The sequence below is a fragment of the Rhipicephalus microplus genome, chromosome 1 (genome assembly GCF_043290135.1).
Source record: "Rhipicephalus microplus isolate Deutch F79 chromosome 1, USDA_Rmic, whole genome shotgun sequence".
NCBI classification, from domain to species: domain Eukaryota; kingdom Metazoa; phylum Arthropoda; class Arachnida; order Ixodida; family Ixodidae; genus Rhipicephalus; species Rhipicephalus microplus.
The window spans coordinates 199,105,722-199,128,539 of NC_134700.1; the positions used below are offsets into that span (position 1 = coordinate 199,105,722).

A 22,818-nucleotide genomic window follows, 5' to 3' on the forward strand; every position below is an offset into this window, starting at 1 on the left:
TTTTTAGTAAACATGCACACCGAATTCGGAATGCCGTCGTGATCTACAATGGCAAACGTAGATGTACCACGAATTAAAAAAAAATATGCTTTGCCCTCTCCGGGCCTTTCAGTATCTCCACTGTTAACTGTGACATCGCCACTCGTGTTTAGTCGTGTCGGGAACACAAAGCGTGTTTGCTTTCATGCACCCGCGCTCGCTACTCGTCTTCCACGCACACGACGAGACGGAGCCGACGAATGGAGCACGGTGATAAAAAGAGTGAAACCAGCGCGGGCTTCTTTTGGATCGTGAAACGCGTGTAACTCTGCTATTATGGCACCGTTTCTAAAAATGCTTGCGGTTACGTGCTTGTTGAAGACTCGTGCATTACTGCTGCACCACAACGAAATCTCGACCTCTGTGTGGTTCGGGGGCCCTTCAAGGTGGATCTGTTTTTGTGTGCAATGCATTTTGTCTAGGCATGTGCGAATAATACAGTATTCAAATTCGTATCGACACAAAAACTTTAAATTATTTGAAATTTCGATGTATTCCCAAATAAACAAATAGGAGCACCTGCAAAGGTGGTTTCACTGCGGCGCAGGAGTGCTATGCCGAGAAAACATTAAATAAAAAAAGATTGCAATGTGGAGATGCTCCACGTCAAGGTTAGATGAACCTATCACTCTTACAAAGATTTATCACTAAGTTTAGAATGTGTTATACAAGCTTATATGCTCTAAGTATTATAAATTTCAGAACTTAATGTATTTTATTAGTCGTCACTTCCGTCTTACTCAAATTTGAATCCTACTATTCAAAGTGGCTTTCACATCGCTTCAAAGCAATATGAAATTTGCAGTTGCACTGTTCCACTTTTAAATAAAACTATTGTGCAGGTTAGTTGGGTCATGACAAATATGCTTTTTTTATATTATGTGACATATGGGATGCATATTCAGTTTGAAATTACTTGACCTAATCTCTCTTCGCTTCAAATTCGCCTCGAACCTAAGATTTACTATTTAAAACATCCACAATTTTGTTAATGGAAGCTGCCTGGTGGTCTTCTTTCTTCGCCCTGAAATCATATGCACATTTGGTTCACCATTCGAGACGAAACGCTGCCACTGGCCTGTTTATGCATCAAGCACCTTTCTGAACACTTCAGTGCATGGTGAAATCGCACAAGACACTTAGTGTTGTCACAGAACATCCCAGATGAAATCTTCGAAATGGGAGAAAACAAAGAAAGTAAACAATTGGCAAACAAGGATGAAAAAAATGCTACGCAGCTTTTATTGAAGCACCAGGTGCGCGACATTAAAAACCATACTTTGCTTGAGTCTGGCGCTTAGTCATACGGTTTTGTGCCCAGGTGTTTTTCAACTCCTGTTCTCGTGCCTTGGCCTAAGAAAAAGAAAAAAAGGGGTGCTTTGTGAAACATCTATAGTGATATGTGACACTAAAAAGCATTGAAATGGTTATATGCATTACTGAAACACCAATTCTGTTTACAATTGTGCCTTCATTTTAATGCCTCAGAAGTAAAGGGATCACTAAGTAAGTTTCAACAACAAAAAAACTGAAAACTATAAATAAATGCAAAGTAGAAAAATATCACTTTTAAGAGCACAAGGTGGCAACCGCAAACTAAAACGGAGCTCATTGTCTAGAGTCCCCTATAAACTGTCGCCTAGCTGCTTGCCATTCCATTTCGCGTGGGAAGTTCACTAAAGCCACATGCTCAAAATAATGACTCTCATGATGAAAGAAATCGCTTTAAAAAGAACATACCTTTGCCCCGTAGATATGCCTTGACTTACTAACTATATGTTTAATATGCATTTTTTGGCAACTTCTTGAGATTATACATCATTTTTAGGTACTTCTGATAGCCGGATCAGGATGAAATTTTGCCCCTATATTCCTTAACATGTGAAAACTGCAAGTATCTCCTTCAAAACTTGATATTGCCTGTGTAATTATTACACAGCAATTAGTATGGGCTGAGAATTTTAGGAATTCTCACATTACAATTTTCCTTGTCCATTAAAATGTCTTATATACACTTTCTTGATGATTATTTGCATTCAGTTAATGAGGAGCAATATGAGCCATTAATGACTCTGAACCATAAAAGTTTAATGGCATGAAAAGTTTGTCCAAAACGAATTAGATCTTACACACTGTCATGGCACAAAACGAAAACTGTGAAACTTACTACAAAACTGATTGCAAATTAGAAATCAGTATAAAAGTCCATATATACATCAAAGAATTTCATTGGCATAACCTACAGATTCACGAATCTTTTTTTTTTTTAGAATTTTGCATCTCCCCTTAAAACAAGACTCAAATATGCAGTATAAAAACAAATACAAATGCTGCCATTATGACAGGGATGGTACTAAGCAGGAAAAAGAGAAACTGTGACCGCCTTTTTCCGGAGTTACCGCCTGCCCCCTTTGCCACACTGAGTGCATAAAACAACACAATGCATTAGTTTATTGCCCCTCTGAAGGAACTCGCTCATTATGCATGCCCTTTTGCCCGCAAAAAAAAAAAAAGATGCTTTGTGCTGCCCCTGCACTGTAAAGCATGCGTCTGAACAAAATTCACCTGGGGGCACCATCTAACACCCTAATTAGGTGCCAGCTACCAACTTCTTTTATGCACGAGGGTATGCGTGCATATTGATATGGTAGTAATGGGAGCTGGTCCTGCACACAGTAATTGCTTGGCTGGAGTGTTCACTAAATGTTTTTTTTTTTCTCGGGCTTGGCAGTCGCACTACATCACAGATTCGAATCAACAACAGCTTCACAAAGTATGCGCACTCACTTGCTGTGCCAAGTAGGTGATCTGGTGCTTGCGACGATGCTGCTGGCTTGTGTTGAAGTCGCTCGTGTTGCTCGGGCTCGAGTACGTAGGCTGTTCAGTGAGACCCCGAATGAGTATCTGAGTCTTGTCGATCTGGTTGTCCGCGCACACGTCGATGATGTTGATCTCCTCTTGGCGCTTGCCACGAAGTCTCACCAACTGCAGCAAGGCAAGAAAGAACGTCAGTCAGGGCCCTCAAACTCTCGCTGGTGCTCTTCCATTAAGCGCAAGACTCTTAGTTCATATTCTGCATAATTTATTGGCCTTTTACTGAACGTGAGTGCTGCAACGATTGAAACAATAGTCACTGCTTTAACACAGCCTCACTTAGAGCCTTTTTTACCAGCACATATGTATATGTCATAATAGTCGAGAGTTTGACGAAATATCGTCTAATGAGATAAAGGCATTCTTAAAGAGCAGGTCCCTGACCGATGTCAGAACAAAGTAAAATGACGTTTCCAGATCTAATCTGGTTCACAAATCTTGTGATTTAAAAATAAGAAATCCTTATGGATCCTGAAACGTCATTTTGTTTTGTTTGGCATTGGTCAATGACCTGTTTTTCAACAATACATATATAGAAGTATAGACTGGTATAAAGCAACACAATATTTGTGCATGATGCACGTTCACAGGCTGTATGCTGCCTTCTCTCAAATTCGTACACATAAACACTGCATGCGAAATGACATTTTTAAATGCTCAAGCATGAGCCTGATGTACTTAAATATTCAGCTCGTAGGGGTGTTCAAGTTGACATTGTTCTCATGTAAACATTAACAGAGTATCCAGTAGAGTAGACATTGAAAGAAAATCGCTATGCACGCAGACAATGTCCCGAGCAATTTTCGATACAAGGAAATGAGATAATGGTGCAAGTTTCTTGCACCTTTATTCTAGATATTTAAATGTCTCTCTAAGTATGTAAGATATGCCAGACTTATTGAAGCACAGCGTGAAAGTTACCATCTTCGTGTGTGGAAGCATTTAAAGACAAAATCGTTATCAGTCAACCTGCTTTAATGGACCCTTTCTGAAGGTCATGCATATTTTTTCTATACAGAATGTGGAGAACCAGTTATGTTACGCAGTTGAATTTTTCAAAACTACATGCCCGATTATAAGACATGCTGCAGTGGAAGATCTTGTGGAGTAATTTTTACCACCTGAAGTTCCTTATAGAGTCTATTGGTTTTCATTAAGGTTGTGTCTGACAAAACAAGCGAAAAAGAGCAATTAAGAAATCGCCATTCTTTCGTTCATTAATTCTGGCAGACTTGTGCATTGTAGTTACGTGATGGTTTACTAGTCCGCTATTTCAAAAACATCCACTGCCACATAATGCGAGCAGGCAGAAAAACAGTGTTCCACGCTCGGTCCCACGGCTACGAGTGACACTGGCTAACAAGCTGGTTTACAAGCACAGAAATATTCGATCAAGTAGATGCTGATAAGAGGTAGACTGCCACTGTAAGCTAAATTAGTAGAGTGTCTATCTGATGGTTGCGGGTTGAGTCCCTAGGGGTGGCAAGGCATTTTTTTCTTTCACTTTACTTTATTTACATCTTGATCATAATTACTAAAATTAAAAAAAAAGCTATGAATAACATCCCCTATACTTTTCTTTTGATTGCCTGTTCATTTTCATGAAAAGTCTTTCTGACACACTTTACCTAAGCGTATATGATGAGCTTGTGCGAATGTTTGAATGCTTCGACTATTCGAATGAGTAACACAGCATTTGAATTCGCTTCAAATCAAACTTAAATTATTGAAAATTTCGAATTACTCAAGACAAATGAACAGATGCACATTAATCCGCATGCTACACCTTGTAAAAGTGGTTTCGCTGCGGTAAAGGAGTGGTGAGCCGTGAAAGCACTTATTTAGAGTATAATACTTTGCACAAAGCCTTCCATAAAAGTGGTTTCACTGCAGTGAAAGAACCCTGGGCCGTGAAAGCACCTAATCAATGTATAATAATTTGCACGTAACTTTTTTGTAAAAGTTGTTTCACTTCAGTGAAGGAGTGTTAAGCCGTGAAAATACCTATATGAACGTATAATTTGCACGTAATTTTAGTTTCCCTGCAGTAAAGTGGCGCTGAACAGGGAAAACACATATCTAGGAGAAATCTGCACTGCCGCCGAGCCTCTCTTCAAGATTCAATGAAGATATTGCCCTCACACCGATTCATTCTTTTTCCATTTTAAAAGCGTGTGATACCAACTTATATATCCTTAGTAATGTAAATCTTAAAAATTTAGATACTTTACAGGGTATCACTGGCGTTCTATCGAAAGTCAAATCGTGCTGCTATTCGAAATAGTGCTCACTTGTTTCAATTTAAAAAAAAAAATATTATGCAGGTTAGTTCGGTCATAACTAATATGCTCCTTTTTCTTTATAACGTGGCATATATACAGTATTTGAATTCGATACGAAATTATTCGACCAAGATCACAATTTGCTTTGAACCTAAAATTCACTATTCACACAAGCCTCGTATTTGCACATTGCAGACCTTGGAAATTCATTTGGAAATGCAAGCTCAAGCTCAGCAATAGAACATCGTAGGCAACGAGCCACCATGGAAAGTGCAGAGTGCTGATTTGTATTCACATGCGTTGGTACCACATAGATATCAGCTCATCAAAGAAACAAGGTAATGGTTTAAACTCACAGCTCCATCGTCAAGCTCAACATCATACACAGACGTCCCTGGTTCTTCGGGTTCCGCATAGACTATCTTTCCCTTGCGACGTGGCGCAGGTTGTTGCACGTCAGGCCCAGGCTCAACATTGACACTCGGCTGTGGCTCTGACTCGGGCTCGCCATACGAAGAACTCGCGAGTGACCCAGCAGGTGCAGCAGACGATACGCTGGCTGCATCGTGAAGCTCAGCGTCAATGTTCACTTTAGGCAATGGTGGCTCACTGAACGTGAAAAAATTCGATGAATCTTCCGTAGAATCTGGGTCATCGTTATCGTCTTGCTCCCATGGGTACGATGTAGCCGGCTGTGGTGCGGATGCTGCCTGAGCCTTTGGCACCGGCTGTTTTGAAACTGGTTTTCGAGGAGGTGGCGGCCGTGCCACCACCTGTGGCGTCAGCTGCTTTGTTGTTAGGGAGCCGTGCTTTGGTGCCGGCAACATGCCTATGAGACCAGAACCAGTCTGTAAAGAAATAGAAGAAAAGATGGACTCATTCAAAGTGTTGAAGGGACACTAAAGAGATAAACGACCTTTATCACATACCCTTTCACAATCTCAAGATCACCACTTTCCATGAGAAGATGCTTGGCAAGCGAGAAAACACTCAAAAAGATATGTGGGTGCTGACATCACCTCAATATTCCCGCACCATATGCCATGACGTCATAAATTTTGACAACATCTACTAGTTCCTACATAGTTTTGGGTGAATAAATATAGAGTACATTGTCCTCTGAGGAGGCACATAGACTGAATATATAAAGTTTGAAAAAATATTGATGTTATATATATATATATATATATATATATATATATGATAAAATTAGTGGCATTCAAAGCACCAGAGTGAAAATTCGCAATCTTAACTGCTTCATGGTCCCTTTAATGTGCACCATAACACTAGATAAATAGCTCAGTTTTTCGTAAGACTTCCATGCAAGTTTTTCTTGCCATGCACAGATCACCGAAACAAGCATGCAGCAGCCGATAATGAATTACCTGAGCAGGTCGGAACTTTTTTTTCTTGTTTTCCTCTTCCTCTTCTTCTTCATCATCAAACTATCAATAAAGAGGAGTCACATACTGAGTGCACTGTGGAAAAAGTACAAAGCAATGCTTTGTGTCTGCAATGCAATAAATTCATCATTACTAATAAAAACTTTCTTCGAACAAGATGCAATCAGAAAAAAAAAAGCAAAGAGTGTGCACTGTAGATGACGGTTGCAACGAAGTTGCTGTATTTGGTACTTTGCACATTCCTAACTACCATGTGCACGTTGTACTAAAAAAGAAAAAAATTGTAGCGCATGTCACAATGAAAAAAGTTCCAATACATAAACCTTCATAGAAGTCACCTTATTTGAAACTTATCGGTTTTGAGTGGAGTACGATCTACGTAAAGATTTAAAGAAAATTGAGCCAGCTATGCTTCCCGGACACTGATGAAACAGTGAAGTTAGGCGGTGTGCAGTGGGGTTGAAGGAGGTAAAACGAAGTGGGAATGAAGCAGCATCAAGAGAGTGAATGAAGTGGTGGGAGTGGTGGTTGAAGTGGCAGAAGGAGTGACACACATGCGTTGTGAGATTTACCCACTTTCTGCGGGTAAATCCAACTATGGTTCAAGATCATTTTCAGAGATAAAAACCTCGACCAAGAACACTTTTGCTGACAAAAAACAAAAGTATGCGAGCTGTAACTTTGCCACTGAATAATAATCGTCATCTAGCTTGCTTGCATTCCCTTCCTTAATGCTGTGTGCCCGATAATTTCATGTAAAGAATGTTAGGTATGTCACGACTCACAAACACACACTGCTTATGACAAAAAGTACCAGGCACGCAGTGGAGAAGGATCGATGACAAGTACTATGTATCTTTTCATATTTTTTTGTTGTTTTTTTATATATTGTCAATATTTGCTTGGCAATTGTAACACGAACTCAATCACATTTTTATGTAATCAATTAGATAAAACCATTTGCTTAACCAGCAAGAGAAGTGTTTAATACGAGATTCAGCTTTTAGCAGTTCCTGCTTTTTTTTGTCCCATAATGCAATACTGCTCCTGTAGCCATTGAATGCAGCAGCCTCATGAATGAGTCTTCTACGATCAAACCCGAGCATTCTGCCATCTTTTTCACGCCGAGAGCAAGTTATGCGGCCTGTTTCATTGGCATTTATTTGGAATCTTGTCATGGTTTCGTTTTTATGTTTTCATTCGACAACTCCTGATTATTGTTGTCAAATATCGCCATTCGTGCCCCAGCATTCGCATCATCAGTGAAAGCTTGTTGCATCATTGAAGGACGTGATGCAGAGAATGCGTACATGCATTACCCCTAGGCTACATAAGTGGCCGTGCATGCTTACGAAAAAAACACTGCAAGGTGCCATGTAGCTGAAACTACTCCTTTGTCTCTGTTTTTCCGAGTGGCTAATCCATAAGGAGGAAGTTAATTCATTTTTCAAAGACCCGCTTGAGTAGCTTAATAGTTAGGAGAGGGCTCTTGTTCACTACAGTCTCAGGTATGATACATACTAGCACCAAACTGCTAGTCTCCATTAAATGTGAGCCGTTCAATTTGATGCAAGATGTCAAAAACAACTTTTTCAAGTGATTATGTTTATGTGACTTATCTTCCATAGAATTGGAAGTCACATAAACATAATCGATTATATTATAGTAATTCATCAGTGTCTTTCATGAGGCAGTAACTGATAGCTGTAATGAATTGCATTTTTGACTGAAGTAGTTGTAATCAGCTCGATTTTTTGTCTTTTTTCGGTAATGTGAACAAGTCTTGTCAAGGTAAATGTACTATTTCAAAGGCGATACGTAAAAAATGGCAGTGACTAAAATGCAAGCATATGCGACTTTCGAAGTACACGTTACACACTGTTTAAGCCAACGTGCCTGACTCCAGCAGTAACTCTACGCACAGCTTTGCATCTAACAGGTCTTAGGTATATTTTACTCCACGAGCGTCACTGAACTCCAAAAGCATGACCATGAAGGAGATGGTAAGTAACAGTTTCAATTCAGTTGATAACACAAGCTCAGCAAAGTGCCGCAGAGCGTTCTTTCATGATACCCGCGAAAGCATTTCAACATAGCATAGCATACTCTAAACAAGGTAAAAGTGGACCCAAGACAAGAGTCTTTCGCGCCTTTAAACTGCTGTTCCTCAGTTTGTAAAGCTGATCTGCCCGTAGGTTGAAATCACTAAATCAAATCAAACAATGCAAATACCTCGTTTAAAGAGGGTATGAGAATCTGTGCTCGCTTAGACTTTGAGGACTTGTTCGCTTGTTTCACGACTACGTCTTGCAACGACGGATCGTGCAGCGTTGATGCGCTGTGTTTAGGAGGAGGTAACCTCGAAAACAACTTTTGTGGATTTCCAGGGTCCCCGGTGTTTGCGACAGCAGGTCCATGTTGAGGTGCTGCTTTTTCATTATCTTCAAACTCTTCATCTTCTTCAGTCGCGGCATCGCGCACATCCTCGACAATCTTTTCACCAAGTTCCTTGTCCAATTTTCTGGCAGAATCGTGCACACTGTCGAAGCCTGCGTTTTCACTGCTATCGTCTTCCGAGTCTTCGCTGTCAGCATACGCAACAAGAGACATCTCTACAACTTTTCCCCGTCTCTAGCGCGGTCGACGAGCAAACAACAAAATGAACACTATCGAGGCGTGGCGCTCACATGTGGCGTTAAACTGTCTGCGCACAGGCAGTGGTCTTCATGCGTTACGTAAAACAGTCGCTCTGATCGTCACACGAAAAACAACCTCCTGAATGCCTCCGTTGCGAGTGGACTGCGCCATATTGAAAGTTGCGATTATCATAAAAAAAAAAACGATTTGACTTGGCTCACTTCATCTACCAATGTGGCTGACTTCAGTTTCGGTATTGTTTTGTGTTGGAGCCATGACTAGTTTAGCTCACTATACAGCCACGTAAAAGTGCGCGAAATGTTGTTACTGAGTTGTTGAACAAGACAGTTTAAGAATTTAAAAGTAATACGTGCTTTTTTTTTGTTTATATTACATGAGCCAGAATAGATACGCCTTTGCAACCTTGTTTTGGTTTCGTTTTATTTTGTTTTTGTTTTTTGCGACGCGTGCTGCCAGCTGCCGGCATCCGAGAAAAGTATCCAAATTTCCACGAAAATTCGCTCGAAACACCCGCTTCGGCTCGTGTCTCCGGAACCGCCATGTCGAACTGTGTGGGCATTTCTCCCTTCGAGTGGTTGAATTACACGCGCTGGCCGTTTTTACAGTGACGTGCGCGCGAGCTGGATCGGCGAACGGCGGCGACTGCGAGTGGTGTCACCTGAAGGCGACGCTCATCAGGTCCCGCAAACGGCGTTTGCCCTTTCGCCTGATTATTCCCATCGGAGCGACCACCGCACCGTGTTTCCTTGGCAACTCTCCGGCCGCACTCGCAACGCTCACAACAGGTAGGATATCGTTACGCTACTATAACGCAGCTCGTTTGGCGCGTCTTTACGGGCCACGGAGCGGCCGCAAGCGCTGTCACGGATCACCGAGCGGGTTCCGGCGCCGGGCAGCGCTGGCGCATAGCGTGCTCCGTACGACTGGCCCGCGCTGGCAGCAAGTGGAAACGGCTGCGATCGGCGTGCCGGCATTCGTGTTGGGCACGGGTGATTCGAGGAAGGTGCTGACACTTGTTGGGGGCAGCCTCACCGCCGCACAACCCACGGACTGGTCGAACGGGCCTGTTTTCCGGGTCGTGTAAACAGACTCGGGTCTCTCTCCACATCGATCGCATCGAAGCTCTCCCTACGCAGGGAAAAACCGCGGCCTGCCTGACTGACGTATATAAATATATAATAGTCCGAGACCATCTGAGCGGCAGCAAGAAGCAGTGCGAGCACTGGAACAGCGCCAGATCGCGCCGGCGTTTTCTCGGGAGTAGAATACGCCGCCCCGCCCATCCGTTTGTGCGAATGAATCGATCTCTTTTTTAGGGTGGCCGCATTGTTTAATGTGAAATGTCCGACGTGACCCAAATCGTAAGACCCGCGCTTCCCGGGCGATGCTGCGCCGGCAGCAGTCATAGTTCGTGGGCTACCGCCAACTGCTGCTTTCGTTCACTTTGCGTGTGGGATTGAGCAGATCCCTCCTGTCGGGACACACCTTCGTGAGTACTAACATACACTGCTTTTACAAGCACCCGTGGCGCGGTCAATCCGTTTCGCTCAACAGATGGCTCGAACTCTCTAAACTGACACCATGCGTATTGTAGTTTCGTACTGCGCCATGAGTGTGCGCGATCGTGCTCGAGGAAAAACATCCGTCGGGGCAGCAAGGCCGAGGCGGCCGCCTCCAACGCGTTGACCGGCCTTTTTTTTTTTTTCCGCTTGACTTTTGTCCCACGCTCTCCGACATTGGGGCAGATGTTGCCCGCTTGTTTTGTTGCGGCACTTTGCGCTTTCCGGCACGTCTTGCCTCGTGCGGCGAAGAGATACAAAATGGGCGTGTTCGTCCCGAGGAAGCCACGCCGTTCCCCAGTAGAATCCGTGCGAAACTTGTCGGCACGCGGCCTACTCGACTGTGGCACGTCGCAGCTGCCCGATTGTCGATTAGCAGTTAATCCGATGACTAGATTATTACAACTCTTTGTTGTTATGTCTTATGTCTGTGTGAGACGTTCGGATGTAGTTGCGACCCTGACAGCAGACCGTCGCTAGTTGCGCAACGCGGTTCTTCTCCGCGTCATCTCTAGAGTTGCTCGGCTGCTTAGTCATCGGCCGCTTACGTGTTCAACACGCGCGCCTTCTTTAAATGTATGCGCGACGTTTGACCCCTCCGGGTAACAAATAATGTCCGCAGACAACGTCTAAAGCGTGCCGCTGCTTGAATGAACAGTGAGTGTTCCTATTCCTTGTGCTCAACAGGACGGCCAAAGAAGGATAATATCTGGGGCTTTACGTCTCAAAACTACGATATGATTACGAGCGACGCCGAAGTGGAGGACTGCGGAGATTTTCGACCATCTGGTGTTCCTTAAACGTGCGCTGACGTCAACTACGCCTCCACCGAAAGGCGTCTGGGATCGAACTCGCGACCTTCGGGTCAGCAGCAGAGTACCTTAACCACTGATTCAGCGTGGTGAACCAAGACGGAAGAAGAAAAGCCCAAGGGAACGTGTACAGTAACTTGAGAGACAACTGCTCGCGCGAGCCTCTTCGAGGTCGAAGTTCGCCATCACGATTCGCTCTTTTGAAAGCTCAAGCTATGGATGGAAGCCAATTGTGATTGATGGAATTCGGTTTGGGCCTAAAAGCTCACGCGAATACGCGGCGGCATGCAAAATCCTTCACTAGCCCCGATATGTTGTCTTCACTTTTCTGTCGTCACTTGGCTTAGGTCTAGAACAGCTTCCCAAGCTACGCGCATATAGATGGATCGTTAAACGCTGGTTTACTCGCATATAACACAAGTGCCAGTGATATGTTCATCGTGTAGCAACTACGTAACGCGGGAACACCGTTTCGAACACGTCGCGCTCTCGGTTTCGCTCGTAATCGTGATTAACGAGCTAACGCATTTCCGGCAACGGGCCGCAGTTCGGACTCCCGAGAGCCGCAGTGAAAAATCAATCGAATGCGCGAAGTCGAATGGTTTTGCCCGAAGCCGTCTGCAGGAGAGAAACGACTTTGCGAGACGTTCGCCACTGGCAAAAAGTCGATCGCCTTTTTGGGACATTGGTGGGAGAGAATGAAGCATGCAGCTACGCGCTCTGACGGATAGCTTCTTCGCTGACAGTTGACGGCTGCTGGGAGGAGTCGTCGCGCTCGATACGTCATTGTTGAGCGACCCGAAAGTCTATTGCCAAACCCAGAATGGTTCGTGCTCATAGATGTGCGAACGAAGCGAAAGGATGCCCCCCCCCCCCTATGGTCATCCAAGACAAGAGTGGGGGCGCAAAGCCAGCCCATACACTGACACAATAGGTGAGAGGGCAATGCGAGGAACCTTCGCCTCGGGAGGGCAAAATAGACTTTAAGCGGGTAGAATTAACTAGAAGGAGGTTATCTGATTGGTGGCTAAAGTCAAGGCACGAGTGAAAATTAAACCCTTCACTGCAAAGTACGAATCCTCAACCTCACTATTTAAGGGAAAAAATATAAATCTAGTTTATGGTTCATTAGGGATTACGGCTTGGTGGCGCTAGCCTCCGCCCGATCTAAAGGGTAAGCCATATCCATCCATCCAGCTTTCCATGAAGGCGAACTCGATGCAACTCGTCAGTGTGCTCACTGCGCGGGAATCGGATTTTCTTCAGGCATCGTATAGCGTTCATACCGTGTGGACAAACTACAGTTTCGGTCCCGCAGTACAGCGATGAGTTTGCCAGTCACGAATCGAGCTGCACACGAATGCCCGTTTACGTGGATCGGCACGATTTAGCGTGACAACGAGTTGCGGATCTCCGCAGAGTATGTCTTGCTCTGCCTGCGACTGACAATTAAAATTTAAAGCAGATCCTACCCCTATAAAACGGGGGTGGAATCCTTCCGGACCCCAATGAAAGTTTTTCATCCATCCATCTATTTGGGATCCCTTCCGCGATTGGGAAAATGGAGCCAAGCGAAGCCTGAAGTGTGCATGCCCGTCCTTTATGCGTACATTTCTTTGTTTGTTTCTTCTTTTCTTTTGTCAGTGTTTATTTTTCTCTTTCTATCCTCGGCGAAATCGAAACGACTCTGATCGGCTGCCGGTACGCGAGTCACGTTCGGGCGCTGACGCCGTAGCGTGAAGTCAATCGTTCACATCCAGACAAGAAATGACATGTTCCAACTTGATATTGCAAGTGACTTCGATAAAAGATCAGGTTGTCATATCAGAAACGGCTCATCGCCGACAAGTCCATCATCGAGAGATAATAAGTCATTTGAAAGCGGCGCATACGAATACGTGTGCAACCAGCACACCTCCGAGGGCCGCACTTCTGTACCACGCCGATGCCGTGTTTTTTCGTATGACAACGCCCCCCATGGGGGAAAAAAATATACGAATGCTTCGTTTTCTTTATCGATCTGCGGGACGGCTTTAAGCTCTCCCATAGTAGAGTACCCTGTACTTTAAATCGTTACCCCCTTTTTCTACCCCCCCCCCAATGCTTTGGTGCCTTTTAGGGTACCATTAAGGTTGTACAAATTCGGGACGGCTTAAAGCTCTCCCATAGTAGAGTACCCTGTGCTCTAAATCGTTACCACCTTTTTCTAACCCCCCCCCCCCCCCCCAATGCTACCAGGCTGCCTGGTAGCGTCTCAGGTGAGGTTTTTTTGGGGGACGGCTTTAAGCTCTCCCATAGTAGAGTACCCTGTGCTCTAAATCGTTACCCCCTTTTTCTAACCCCCCCCCCCCCCCCCAATGCTACCAGGCTGCCTGGTAGCGTCTCGGGTGAGGTTTTTTTGGGGACGGCTTTAAGCTCTTCCATAGTAGAGCACCCTGTGCTCTAAATCGTTACCACCTGTTTCTAACCCCCCCCCCCCCCCCCCAATGATTTCATGCTCAGGCCCACGGGACGGCTTTCCGCTCTCCCATCGTAGAGTACATCGTACTCTAAATCGTCAACAACTTTTTCTGCACACATTGTGTATCAGTGTGAGGCCCAAGGGAGGGCCTAGTACTCTCCCATAGTAGAGTACCAGGTACTCTAAATCGTTCACCAATTTTTTCTCAACACAGATGGATAGGCTCCTTTAATCATATAGCCCACCGAAGTGGGTAGGTTCACCGTGGCAATGTTGCTACTCTGCTGACCAGCCTTGCCACTCTTATCTCAGTTTACGAGAAGCGAAAGTGACCTCGTTGCCCCGCCGAGCATTATTTATGTTATTAATTGTAGTTACAAGCGGTGATGTCCGCTGGATACTTGTACGGAGCGCGCCAACACGATGGGTACAGTTGAGGAGGATTATAGCAATAGCGACAATTGTTGGGGTTTAACGTTCCAAAACCACGATATAATTTATGGAGAGAGCGAAAGAGAGGGAGGGCAGATTGCTGGGCTGGGCTCTCACCTGTAGGAGCTAACGGAGAGACCGTGTCTCCGGACAGGTTCCTTGGTCGGGCTCCGAAAATTTTGACCACCTAGTGTTGTTCAACGTCTTTTGCCTCCATCGAAATGCAGTCACCGTTGCCAAGATTCGACCGTGCTGTACTTCGGGTCAGAAGTCAAGCAGAGCACGACTGTATTCCAGGGCGCGTTCGACTACCGTAGTGGGTCCCTGCTTAAGAGAACCGACAAAACACATACCGAGGGATGGGAAGCGCAGACGGATATGGCTACTAGTTATAGGTGGACCGACGAAATTAAGAAGTTGGGGTAAAATGGAATCGGCTTGCACAGAATAAAGTTTATTGGAGATCAATTGGTGAGGCCTATTCGTTTTGCAGTCTATAGAGATGATACTCACTGGTGATGATGATAGTAATGGTGACGGCAACCCGCACATGTGCTCTTAGCCGAGTCCTCCAAATTCGTTTCATGTTCTTCAATCCTTTCCCATTTGTTTGTTATCTTTACGTGCTCCTTTAACAGCGGAGCAGTTCGTGCCTGCGCAGTCTACATGTCTGTCCGGTGTCACGTGACCAGAGGGTGGGGCTGAATAAATAAAGTGACGATGATTTTAAATGACTGATGCTCAAAATGATGATGATGACGATGGTGCTCGATATGAAACTAAGCTGCCGTATTCTGCTCTCACATAGAGTTCCGCGCTTGCAGCTTCGTAGTTCTGTGGTTTTTTCACTTCCGAGAACTGGCCGAGACCTCTTATGTAATTATCCTTGTGGGTAAATTCCGTCTCGAGGTCACGTGACCTAACACTTCGCCTTTCACTTGTAGCACACTGTCGCACCCGCTTGTTAATTGGACTCTCTGTATACCTCGTACATATAAAATGCTATACATCTTCATATAGCATTCGATACTTTTTGTCGCCCGTACAGCCGCCCTCGTTCGCTGTGTGTACCGGCGTGCCATCGCACCGGCCCCGTGACGTGATGTAGACGTCCACGTCGCGTGCTCCGCCGCTGGATGTGTCGGGCCATGCGCATCCGGCCGGTCAACTTGATCCTCGCGGTCTGCGTCGCGTTTTCTCCGTCTCCCATGTACCTTGCCATTTCGTAGGCTGCGGCAGCATTGCCACGTAACAGCGCCGCAGGTGGGACTGCCGGCACGCATCCCTTGCCCTACGAAAGAAAAACGTTTCGCTTTACCGCATACGTCGTAACGATTTTGTTAAACGAAGGAACTGGCTGTCTGCCATCTATGTAAAGTATAGACGTCAGTGCTACGCTGCAGCTGGCCTCCGTTTCCCGCAGTGTCAGGTAAGGTATTTCATATCGACCGTGTGTCCCGAGTAGCATGCTGTACGTAACTTCGTCGGGGCGTTGCATGCTGCTCCACATAATAGAGAGTTTTAGTACTGCGGAAAAGTGCTACGTACGCATCACGCAAGCGCCTTGCGTTACGTGGCGTCGTTTGCCACTAATCGCCTTTTAGTACGCCGTAGTACCCGCGTACGTAACGAGCGTGAAGCGTGTTGGGCCATGCTATGCCAGCGAGTCCTCGTCAAACGTCCGTGCCTCTGAAAAAGGCAATCTGGGTCAAGGCCAGCCCGCAGTCCGCCAGACGCGACCAACTCAACGGCGTAAACACGCGCGTTGCATCTCTGGCCCACGTGCAGTGAGTCAGCAGCACACGTGACAGCGAGCCGGCGTCTTCGTGCCTGGGGGTCTGACGTGGCCCAGCGGCGACCCCATTGGAGGAATCTGCCCTGACGACCAGCGGCGCTTCTGATTGGACATTTTGGTTGGACCCAGTGGAAATAAAAGAAGCCCGGCGGCGCGTCGCGATCGGCGGTCCTATGGAGAGGAGTCCCCGTGTCGGAGAGCCGACATGTGTGTGAGTCGGCGGTTTTAGGCGAAAAGCTGACCTATGTGTTAGAGAGGAGAGCTCGGCTCTTCGAGTCTCTGTCGGCCCCAGTGCCGAAATTGTAACGCTTCTGTATATATGCTGTACATAAACCTTGTTTAACTCACCGTCGTCTCGTCCGCTCGTCTTATCAGCTCTGCGCAGAAGCAGTCGCGAGCTGAGAAACATACGCTACCAAACGGCTGGTGACCTTCCCGGCGGAGTTGAAAGCAGGGGCGCCTGTGGGACCGGGTTGGCGTCGCCGTCTTTCGCAACAGTGGAGGTCAGCGGTGGGATTTCGGAGGTGGTTTCGCAACAGTGGTGGCAGCGGTGGGATTTCGGAGGTGGCTTCGCAACAGTGGTGGCTTCGGCGGGATCGGCCCGTCGTTCGCAACAGTGGTTGGCAGCTGCGGGATCGGCCGGCGTCAGCGACATCGATGCGGTGAGTGCCTGATGTTTTTCCCTCAGTTCACCAGACTACTCTAGCTCAGGTTGTAGTAGTTTAGAGAAGGGCTGTGTGAAGCATTGAAGTGAGCTTTGATCGTTTCAAGCCAAGTCGAAGTGCTTTGAAACCAAAGTTAATGCAGAGGGGGTAAACACGGGAGTGTGAAAAATTGCTTGCGCGTCTTGCTAGTAGGCTTATAGTGGGTACGGCAAGTAGATTCTTAACAGGGGCAAACAGCAAGAGGCTAGTGTGAACGATGGAGAACCTTAAAGTGAAGGAACTCATCGAAATTTGTGAGGAACTCGGCATTACTTTGGGCCGTGCGAAACGAAAGCAAGCGATCCTTGAGATCATGAAGGATGAGGGAGTGTCGGCGGAGGAAGTCGATGAGGCCTGGGCGGATATCAAAGCACGCCGCGAGGAGGCTGAAAGGCGAGAAGCTCGTGAGGAGGCTGAAAGGCGAGAACGCCGCGAGGAGGCCGAGAGACAAGAGCGCCTAGAGTTGAAACGACTAGAATTGGCAATCCTACAGTGTTCGCAGGCGCCTAGCGTAGCTTCTCCGACGACTCAGGTCAGCGGTTTTAGAATTCGGGACCAACTGCCACCGTTCGTAGTAGGCGAGGACATGGCGAAGTATCTCGTCAAGTTTGAGCACGTCTGTGAGCGAAACGCTTTGGAGCGGTCTCTTTGGGCGCGGAACCTGTTAGCTCTTCTTCCCGGCGAAGTGTCCGACGCGATAACTTGCTTGTCGAGGGAAGCGTTTGAGAGCTATGACGAGGTTAAAGAAGTGCTCTTAAGACGTTATAAGTTGTCACCCGAGGCTTTCAGGCAAAGGTTCCGGTATGCTGAAAAGGGGAATGAGTCACACGTTGACTTCGCGTTTCGTCTTAGAGCTGATTTAATCGAATGGCTCAAGGGCGAAGGTGTTTATGACGACCGCGATAAAGTGGTGGAAGGCGTTGCATTGGAGCAATTCTACCGCTGCATCGAAGATAATGTCAGACTTTGGCTGCAGGACAGACTTGGGGAAGTACAGCTAAACAAGGCAGCAGAGTTAGCTGAGGAGTATTATACTCGCCGAAAGTTGCACAGCAGGGCAGTGCGCGTTGAAAAGGATGAAAGAAAAGAGGGCTTTTCAAAGAAACCTGATCAACGGAAACCCGCTCCGCACCGTAATTTCAAGAAGGACCCGTCTCTTACGAAGGATAGTGTAGGGGAAGGGCAAACAGAAGCGGAGAAATCGAGTGAGGTTTCTACCACACAGGCATTTGAATCGGAAAACAAACGGAAGCCGCTAATCTGCTACAACTGCAAAAAGGAAGGGCACATCGCGAGAAACTGTCAGGAAAAGTTTGCCTTCGCAACAATCCGAGAATCAGAAAAAAACATGCGGTTGTTGGAGCCGTATCTCCAAGAAATTAGGGTGAATGAGAAAACGTGCCGAGCACTTGAGAGACTCACCGGCAACCATGGACGTTGTCCATCCTTCATTGGTGTCTCCGGATGACTTTACAGGAGAATGCGCGTGGATCAGGCAAGTCGCCGAGGAGCAGAGTGTTCGCTTACCAATCGCCACGGTTGTCATTGAAGGCCCGTTCGGTGAGCTTCGCACCGAAGCGGCTGTGTCTGCCGCGCTAAATGATCGTTTTCCTTATCTTTTCTCCAACAACTCCGAGCAGCTTCTCAAAGAGCAGGGCAAATCGTTCTTCCCCAACTTAGCGTGCATGGCCCTCACGCGATCGCAAGCGCGGAAGCTTGACCTTGTTCCATGCGGTGAACTCTCAAGTGACCTTGTCGGCGGGTCGACGGAACCCCAGCGAGGAAATTTTCCGCGTGAGTCATGTGAGCAGTCGCGCGAGCGGCCCGTCGCCGAACCGACCGGCGCGGTTTCCTTAGAAAGGGGAGACGACATGGCGCCATTGAGTCAGAGCGAGAGGGTTGCAACGCTCTCGCCTGTAGCGGAAAGTTGGAGCGAGCTGCCGAGAGTTGATCGAGAGACGCTCATTCGAGAGCAGCGTGAGGATCTCTCGATTGAAGCGCTAGTGGAAAGCCAAATTGAAGCGCTAGTGGAAAGCCACAAAAACGCGGCACAAGTGCTGTCGAAGGAGCACTACGAGAAACCTGTGAAGAAGCGCGCTTTTGAAGTTGATAATCAGGTAATGCTGCTGCAGCCGTTCAAAAAGATCAAGCTTGAGGTTGATTGGGAAGGGCCCGCCAAAGTATTATTGAAGCCTTGCGATACAAATTATGAAGTGAAATTAGGAAGGCGGCCGGACAAAATTTACAACTTGATGAAACCCAATGTTCAACATCAAGCGGTCGTAAATCAGCTGTTGAATGCTTCAGAGGAAGAGGGAGCAGAAATTTGGAGTTCTAGTGATGTAATCAAAGGGGGATCGAAAGTAATCTGGGAACAGTTGAACCTAGAGCCTAGCTTAAGTGAAGGAGGACCTGAGAAAGAGGACCTGAGAAAGATTGGTTCCGAATTTGGAGACGTGTTTTCGGACCGCCCCGGAAACACGAGGGTGATCGAACACGACATCGAGCTAAGCGGTGAGGAGTCAATCCGTAGCAAGCCGTATCGTTGTTCCCCTGTGCAACGTCGCAAGTGTGAGCCGCTCTTGGTGCCGCATAGGTATCGTCGCCTAAAAATGGCCAGTTACTAAGGTGGAGCATGTTGCTCCACAGCGCAACTTTGACGTGCGCTAAAAAAAAGGGGGAAAGCTAAACGCTAATGCAGGTGCATTGAGCAGTGCGTTCTAGCTAGTACCTTCTCAACCTTTCGGTTTCTGGCTGGTGATTCGGGGCAAAATTTTGACCTCATCACGACCTGGGCTGAGCGCTCTCGTTCAATGTGATCTCAAGGGGCCAACTTTATGTGGTATTCTAATTCGTTACGTTGTACGTGGAAAAAAAAATGAGTTGTCATTTTAAGGGTCTTTTGTCCCACATGTGCCTCTTGATGTAGAGGGAACGAAATTCCGATAGACACTTAGCTAGGTATATGTTGAACTATACGTTGTCTGGTGTTCTGTCGGGTGACCGAGGGCACTTGCTTGTGTCGTGTGTTGTCTGTTGTCGATCCGTTCTTAGCAAGTTGCAGAACCATCGTCAAGTGCTGAAACCGAAGATGGTCAGAAGAGACGAGCGAAGTTGGCCAGCAAGTTGTGGCGACAAGCCAGTGGAGCGGGGATCCGTCGTCAAAAATGGGATGTGTTCCCAGAACAGTCTGGAGCTGCATTCTCCCCATGGCCCTGGAGGCGAACCTGGAGGGACCTGGCGAACGAGCGCACCTGACATCCGAGCCCCGTGGAAGCAGCTCGTCTTTCCGGTGCATTGTCTGGCGGCGGGGGTGCTGTTATGCCAGCGAGTCCTCGTCAAACGTCCGTGCCTCTGAAAAAGGCAATCTGGGTCAAGGCCAGCCCGCAGTCCGCCAGACGCGAACAACTCAACGGCGTAAACACGCGCGTTGCATCTCTGGCCCACGTGCAGTGAGTCAGCAGCACACGTGACAGCGAGCCGGCGTCTTCGTGCCTGGGGGTCTGACGTGGCCCAGCGGCGACCCCATTGGAGGAATCTGCCCTGACGACCAGCGGCGCTTCTGATTGGACATTTTGGTTGGACCCAGTGGAAATAAAAGAAGCCCGGCGGCGCGTCGCGATCGGCGGTCCTATGGAGAGGAGTCCCCGTGTCGGAGAGCCGACATGTGTGTGAGTCGGCGGTTTTAGGCGAAAAGCTGACCTATGTGTTAGAGAGGAGAGCTCGGCTCTTCGAGTCTCTGTCGGCCCCAGTGCCGAAATTGTAACGCTTCTGTATATATGCTGTACATAAACCTTGTTTAATTCACCGTCGTCTCGTCCGCTCGTCTTATCAGCTCTGCGCAGAAGCAGTCGCGAGCTGAGAAACATACGCTACCAAACGGCTGGTGACCTTCCCGGCGGAGTTGAAAGCAGGGGCGCCTGTGGGACCGGGTTGGCGTCGCCGTCTTTCGCAACAGTGGAGGTCAGCGGTGGGATTTCGGAGGTGGCTTCGCAACAGCCATCTGGTGGATTAAAATAGAAGCAAGTGTTGTTGACAGCCAATGTGAGCCGATCCAAGTTTTAAAGCCAGATTATGGCCATATTTTAAGCCACAGAGCCGGTCGGTGCTTGCCCTCGATGCCGCCATTTTGCAAAACGAAGTCTCGCGCTTTCGCGAACTTGTTCGAGAGCGGCGCGATCACTTCATACGTACGTACGCACGCATCTCATGCGTGCGTACGTAGCGGCTGCGTACGTAACGCGATACGTGCGCGTTGCGGTCTGCGCATGCGCACTACGCAGAACGTGGCGTCCTTACGTACGCAACGCCGCCACGTACGCAGCGTACGCAGTACTAAAACTCTCTAATGTACAAAGTGAGCACTCGGGTAATTGAGTATACAGCATGATCCGCAGTTAAAGGGAAGGCGCAGTGTGGTTCCTGCCGTCGATTATCTACGTGATATGGTGCAAGGACTTGAAGATGAATTACCCGTAAAATGCATCGTCTAATTGATTACATCAAGGGCTCCTTGTTGATAGGCGTAGAGGGGTAAACTAATACGTAGCTTAAATATGCTACTTTTATTAACGGCTTACTTTCACGCTTAACTGTGTACCCGTTACGGACACATTTCAAGAACACCGTGATCGTCTTGTTACCACATTCACGGCCGCTGGATAATCCAGCGGCCGTGCCACATCGTTGCTCCCCGATGAGCACGAACACATATGACGTCTGTAATGCGCTTACGTGACCGCAGGTGCAAGTGTTCTTCAAGTCGTGAAATCAAACAGTATATACAGACACCTCACGCAGTGTATATACTGTAATTAGACCTTTGTGTCAAACAATTGGTGGGGATCGTCTCTCGTTGACCCGATAGTGTGATTCAAACAACTGCTTTGATTCAAAGGTCAAGGCGGACGCTTCCAGTTAATTGCTGTGATCAAGGAGCCGCACTGCATTTTGTTGACTCTTCGCCTTCTCGCGTAATAGTAATATCTGGGGTTTTACGTCCCTAAACTACGAAGTGTGGCAGCTTGGGCTAGTTAGTTGGTATGGCATGACGATAGTTATAGTGTCTTTCTTGTGTCTGTGTCGTCGTTTTGTTCTCGCGCTATAACTATCGTCATGCCTAAACTACGATATGATTACGAGAGACGATAGTTTAAGGCCCCAAAAATGTTCGACCGTCTTGGTGCAGTGACCTTACACAGAGTATACGGGCACAGTGCACGCGTAGCGTATCGCCTCCATCGAAATGCTACCGCCGCGGCCGGAGTTGAACCCGCGACTTTCGAATCAGCAGTCGAGCACCTCAGCCGCTGCTCCGCCACGGCGGACACCTACTCCTCCATGTGAACCTGGACTGACCACTGACAGTCCTGGACTGCCCCAGAATGGTACCTTCAGCCAGTGAGCGTTGCTTATATGCGCCGTCTCGGGCCACTCGGGGCTATCCGTGACGATGAATTGAGGAGAGTCAAATGTGTATTTAAAGAGGCATGGACACAAATTTTCGAAGCTGGCTTTGCTGCGCCATGCAAGTGTCGTGTTTTACAAAGACGACTCTGAGCAAGTGCGAGAAAGCCCAGGAAATCTTGATGGGGTATTCTATGTTGATTACAATGTCGATTTCCGCATTTTGCAGCTACTGATATCGACAGCTTAACGTGGGGATACAGTATCAGTTCTGGTAACTTCGTGCACCAGTTGTAATGACCTCAGGAACCAAAATGGACAATGGCCCCGCGCTTGTGCGTCTCCAACGGAGCCACGGAGCGAAGCGGCCGCGGAAATGCCAAATCTTGCGCG

The 22,818-nt window shown here is 47.2% G+C and overlaps 2 protein-coding genes across 2 annotated transcripts in view; one reads left to right on the plus strand and one right to left on the minus strand.

Moving 5' to 3' along the window:
* Positions 1 to 1,258: 1,258 nt before the first annotated feature.
* On the minus strand, positions 1,259 to 9,369 carry LOC119159695 (uncharacterized). Its single transcript, XM_075889802.1, has 5 exons — positions 8,831 to 9,369; positions 6,581 to 6,640; positions 5,552 to 6,043; positions 2,827 to 3,024; positions 1,259 to 1,392 (listed from the first exon to the last, which is right to left on the minus strand). The coding sequence occupies exons 1-5, from the start codon at positions 9,206 to 9,208 to the stop codon at positions 1,306 to 1,308; spliced, it is 1,215 nt and encodes a 404-aa protein (XP_075745917.1). The 5' UTR covers positions 9,209 to 9,369; the 3' UTR covers positions 1,259 to 1,305.
* Positions 9,370 to 9,731: 362 nt separating this feature from the next.
* ATP8B (ATPase phospholipid transporting 8B) overlaps positions 9,732 to 22,818 on the plus strand; it is a 158,209-nt gene continuing 145,122 nt past the window's right edge. The window contains exon 1 of the mRNA XM_037412526.2: positions 9,732 to 10,041. The gene's annotated coding sequence lies outside the window, so the exon portion shown is untranslated. The remainder of the gene's footprint in view (positions 10,042 to 22,818) is intronic.

Bases quoted from the DNA above. Each gene is read 5' to 3' on its own strand.
- LOC119159695 (XM_075889802.1), bottom strand. From the start codon at position 9,208: ATGTCTCTTGTTGCGTATGCTGACAGCGAAGACTCGGAAGACGATAGC. The intron at 3,025-5,551 runs GTGAGTTTAAAC...GCCTTGCTGCAG, and splicing joins TTGAGCTTGACGATGGAGCT to TTGGTGAGACTTCGTGGCAA. The intron at 1,393-2,826 runs GTGAGTGCGCAT...TCTTTTTCTTAG, and splicing joins TCACCTACTTGGCACAGCAA to GCCAAGGCACGAGAACAGGA.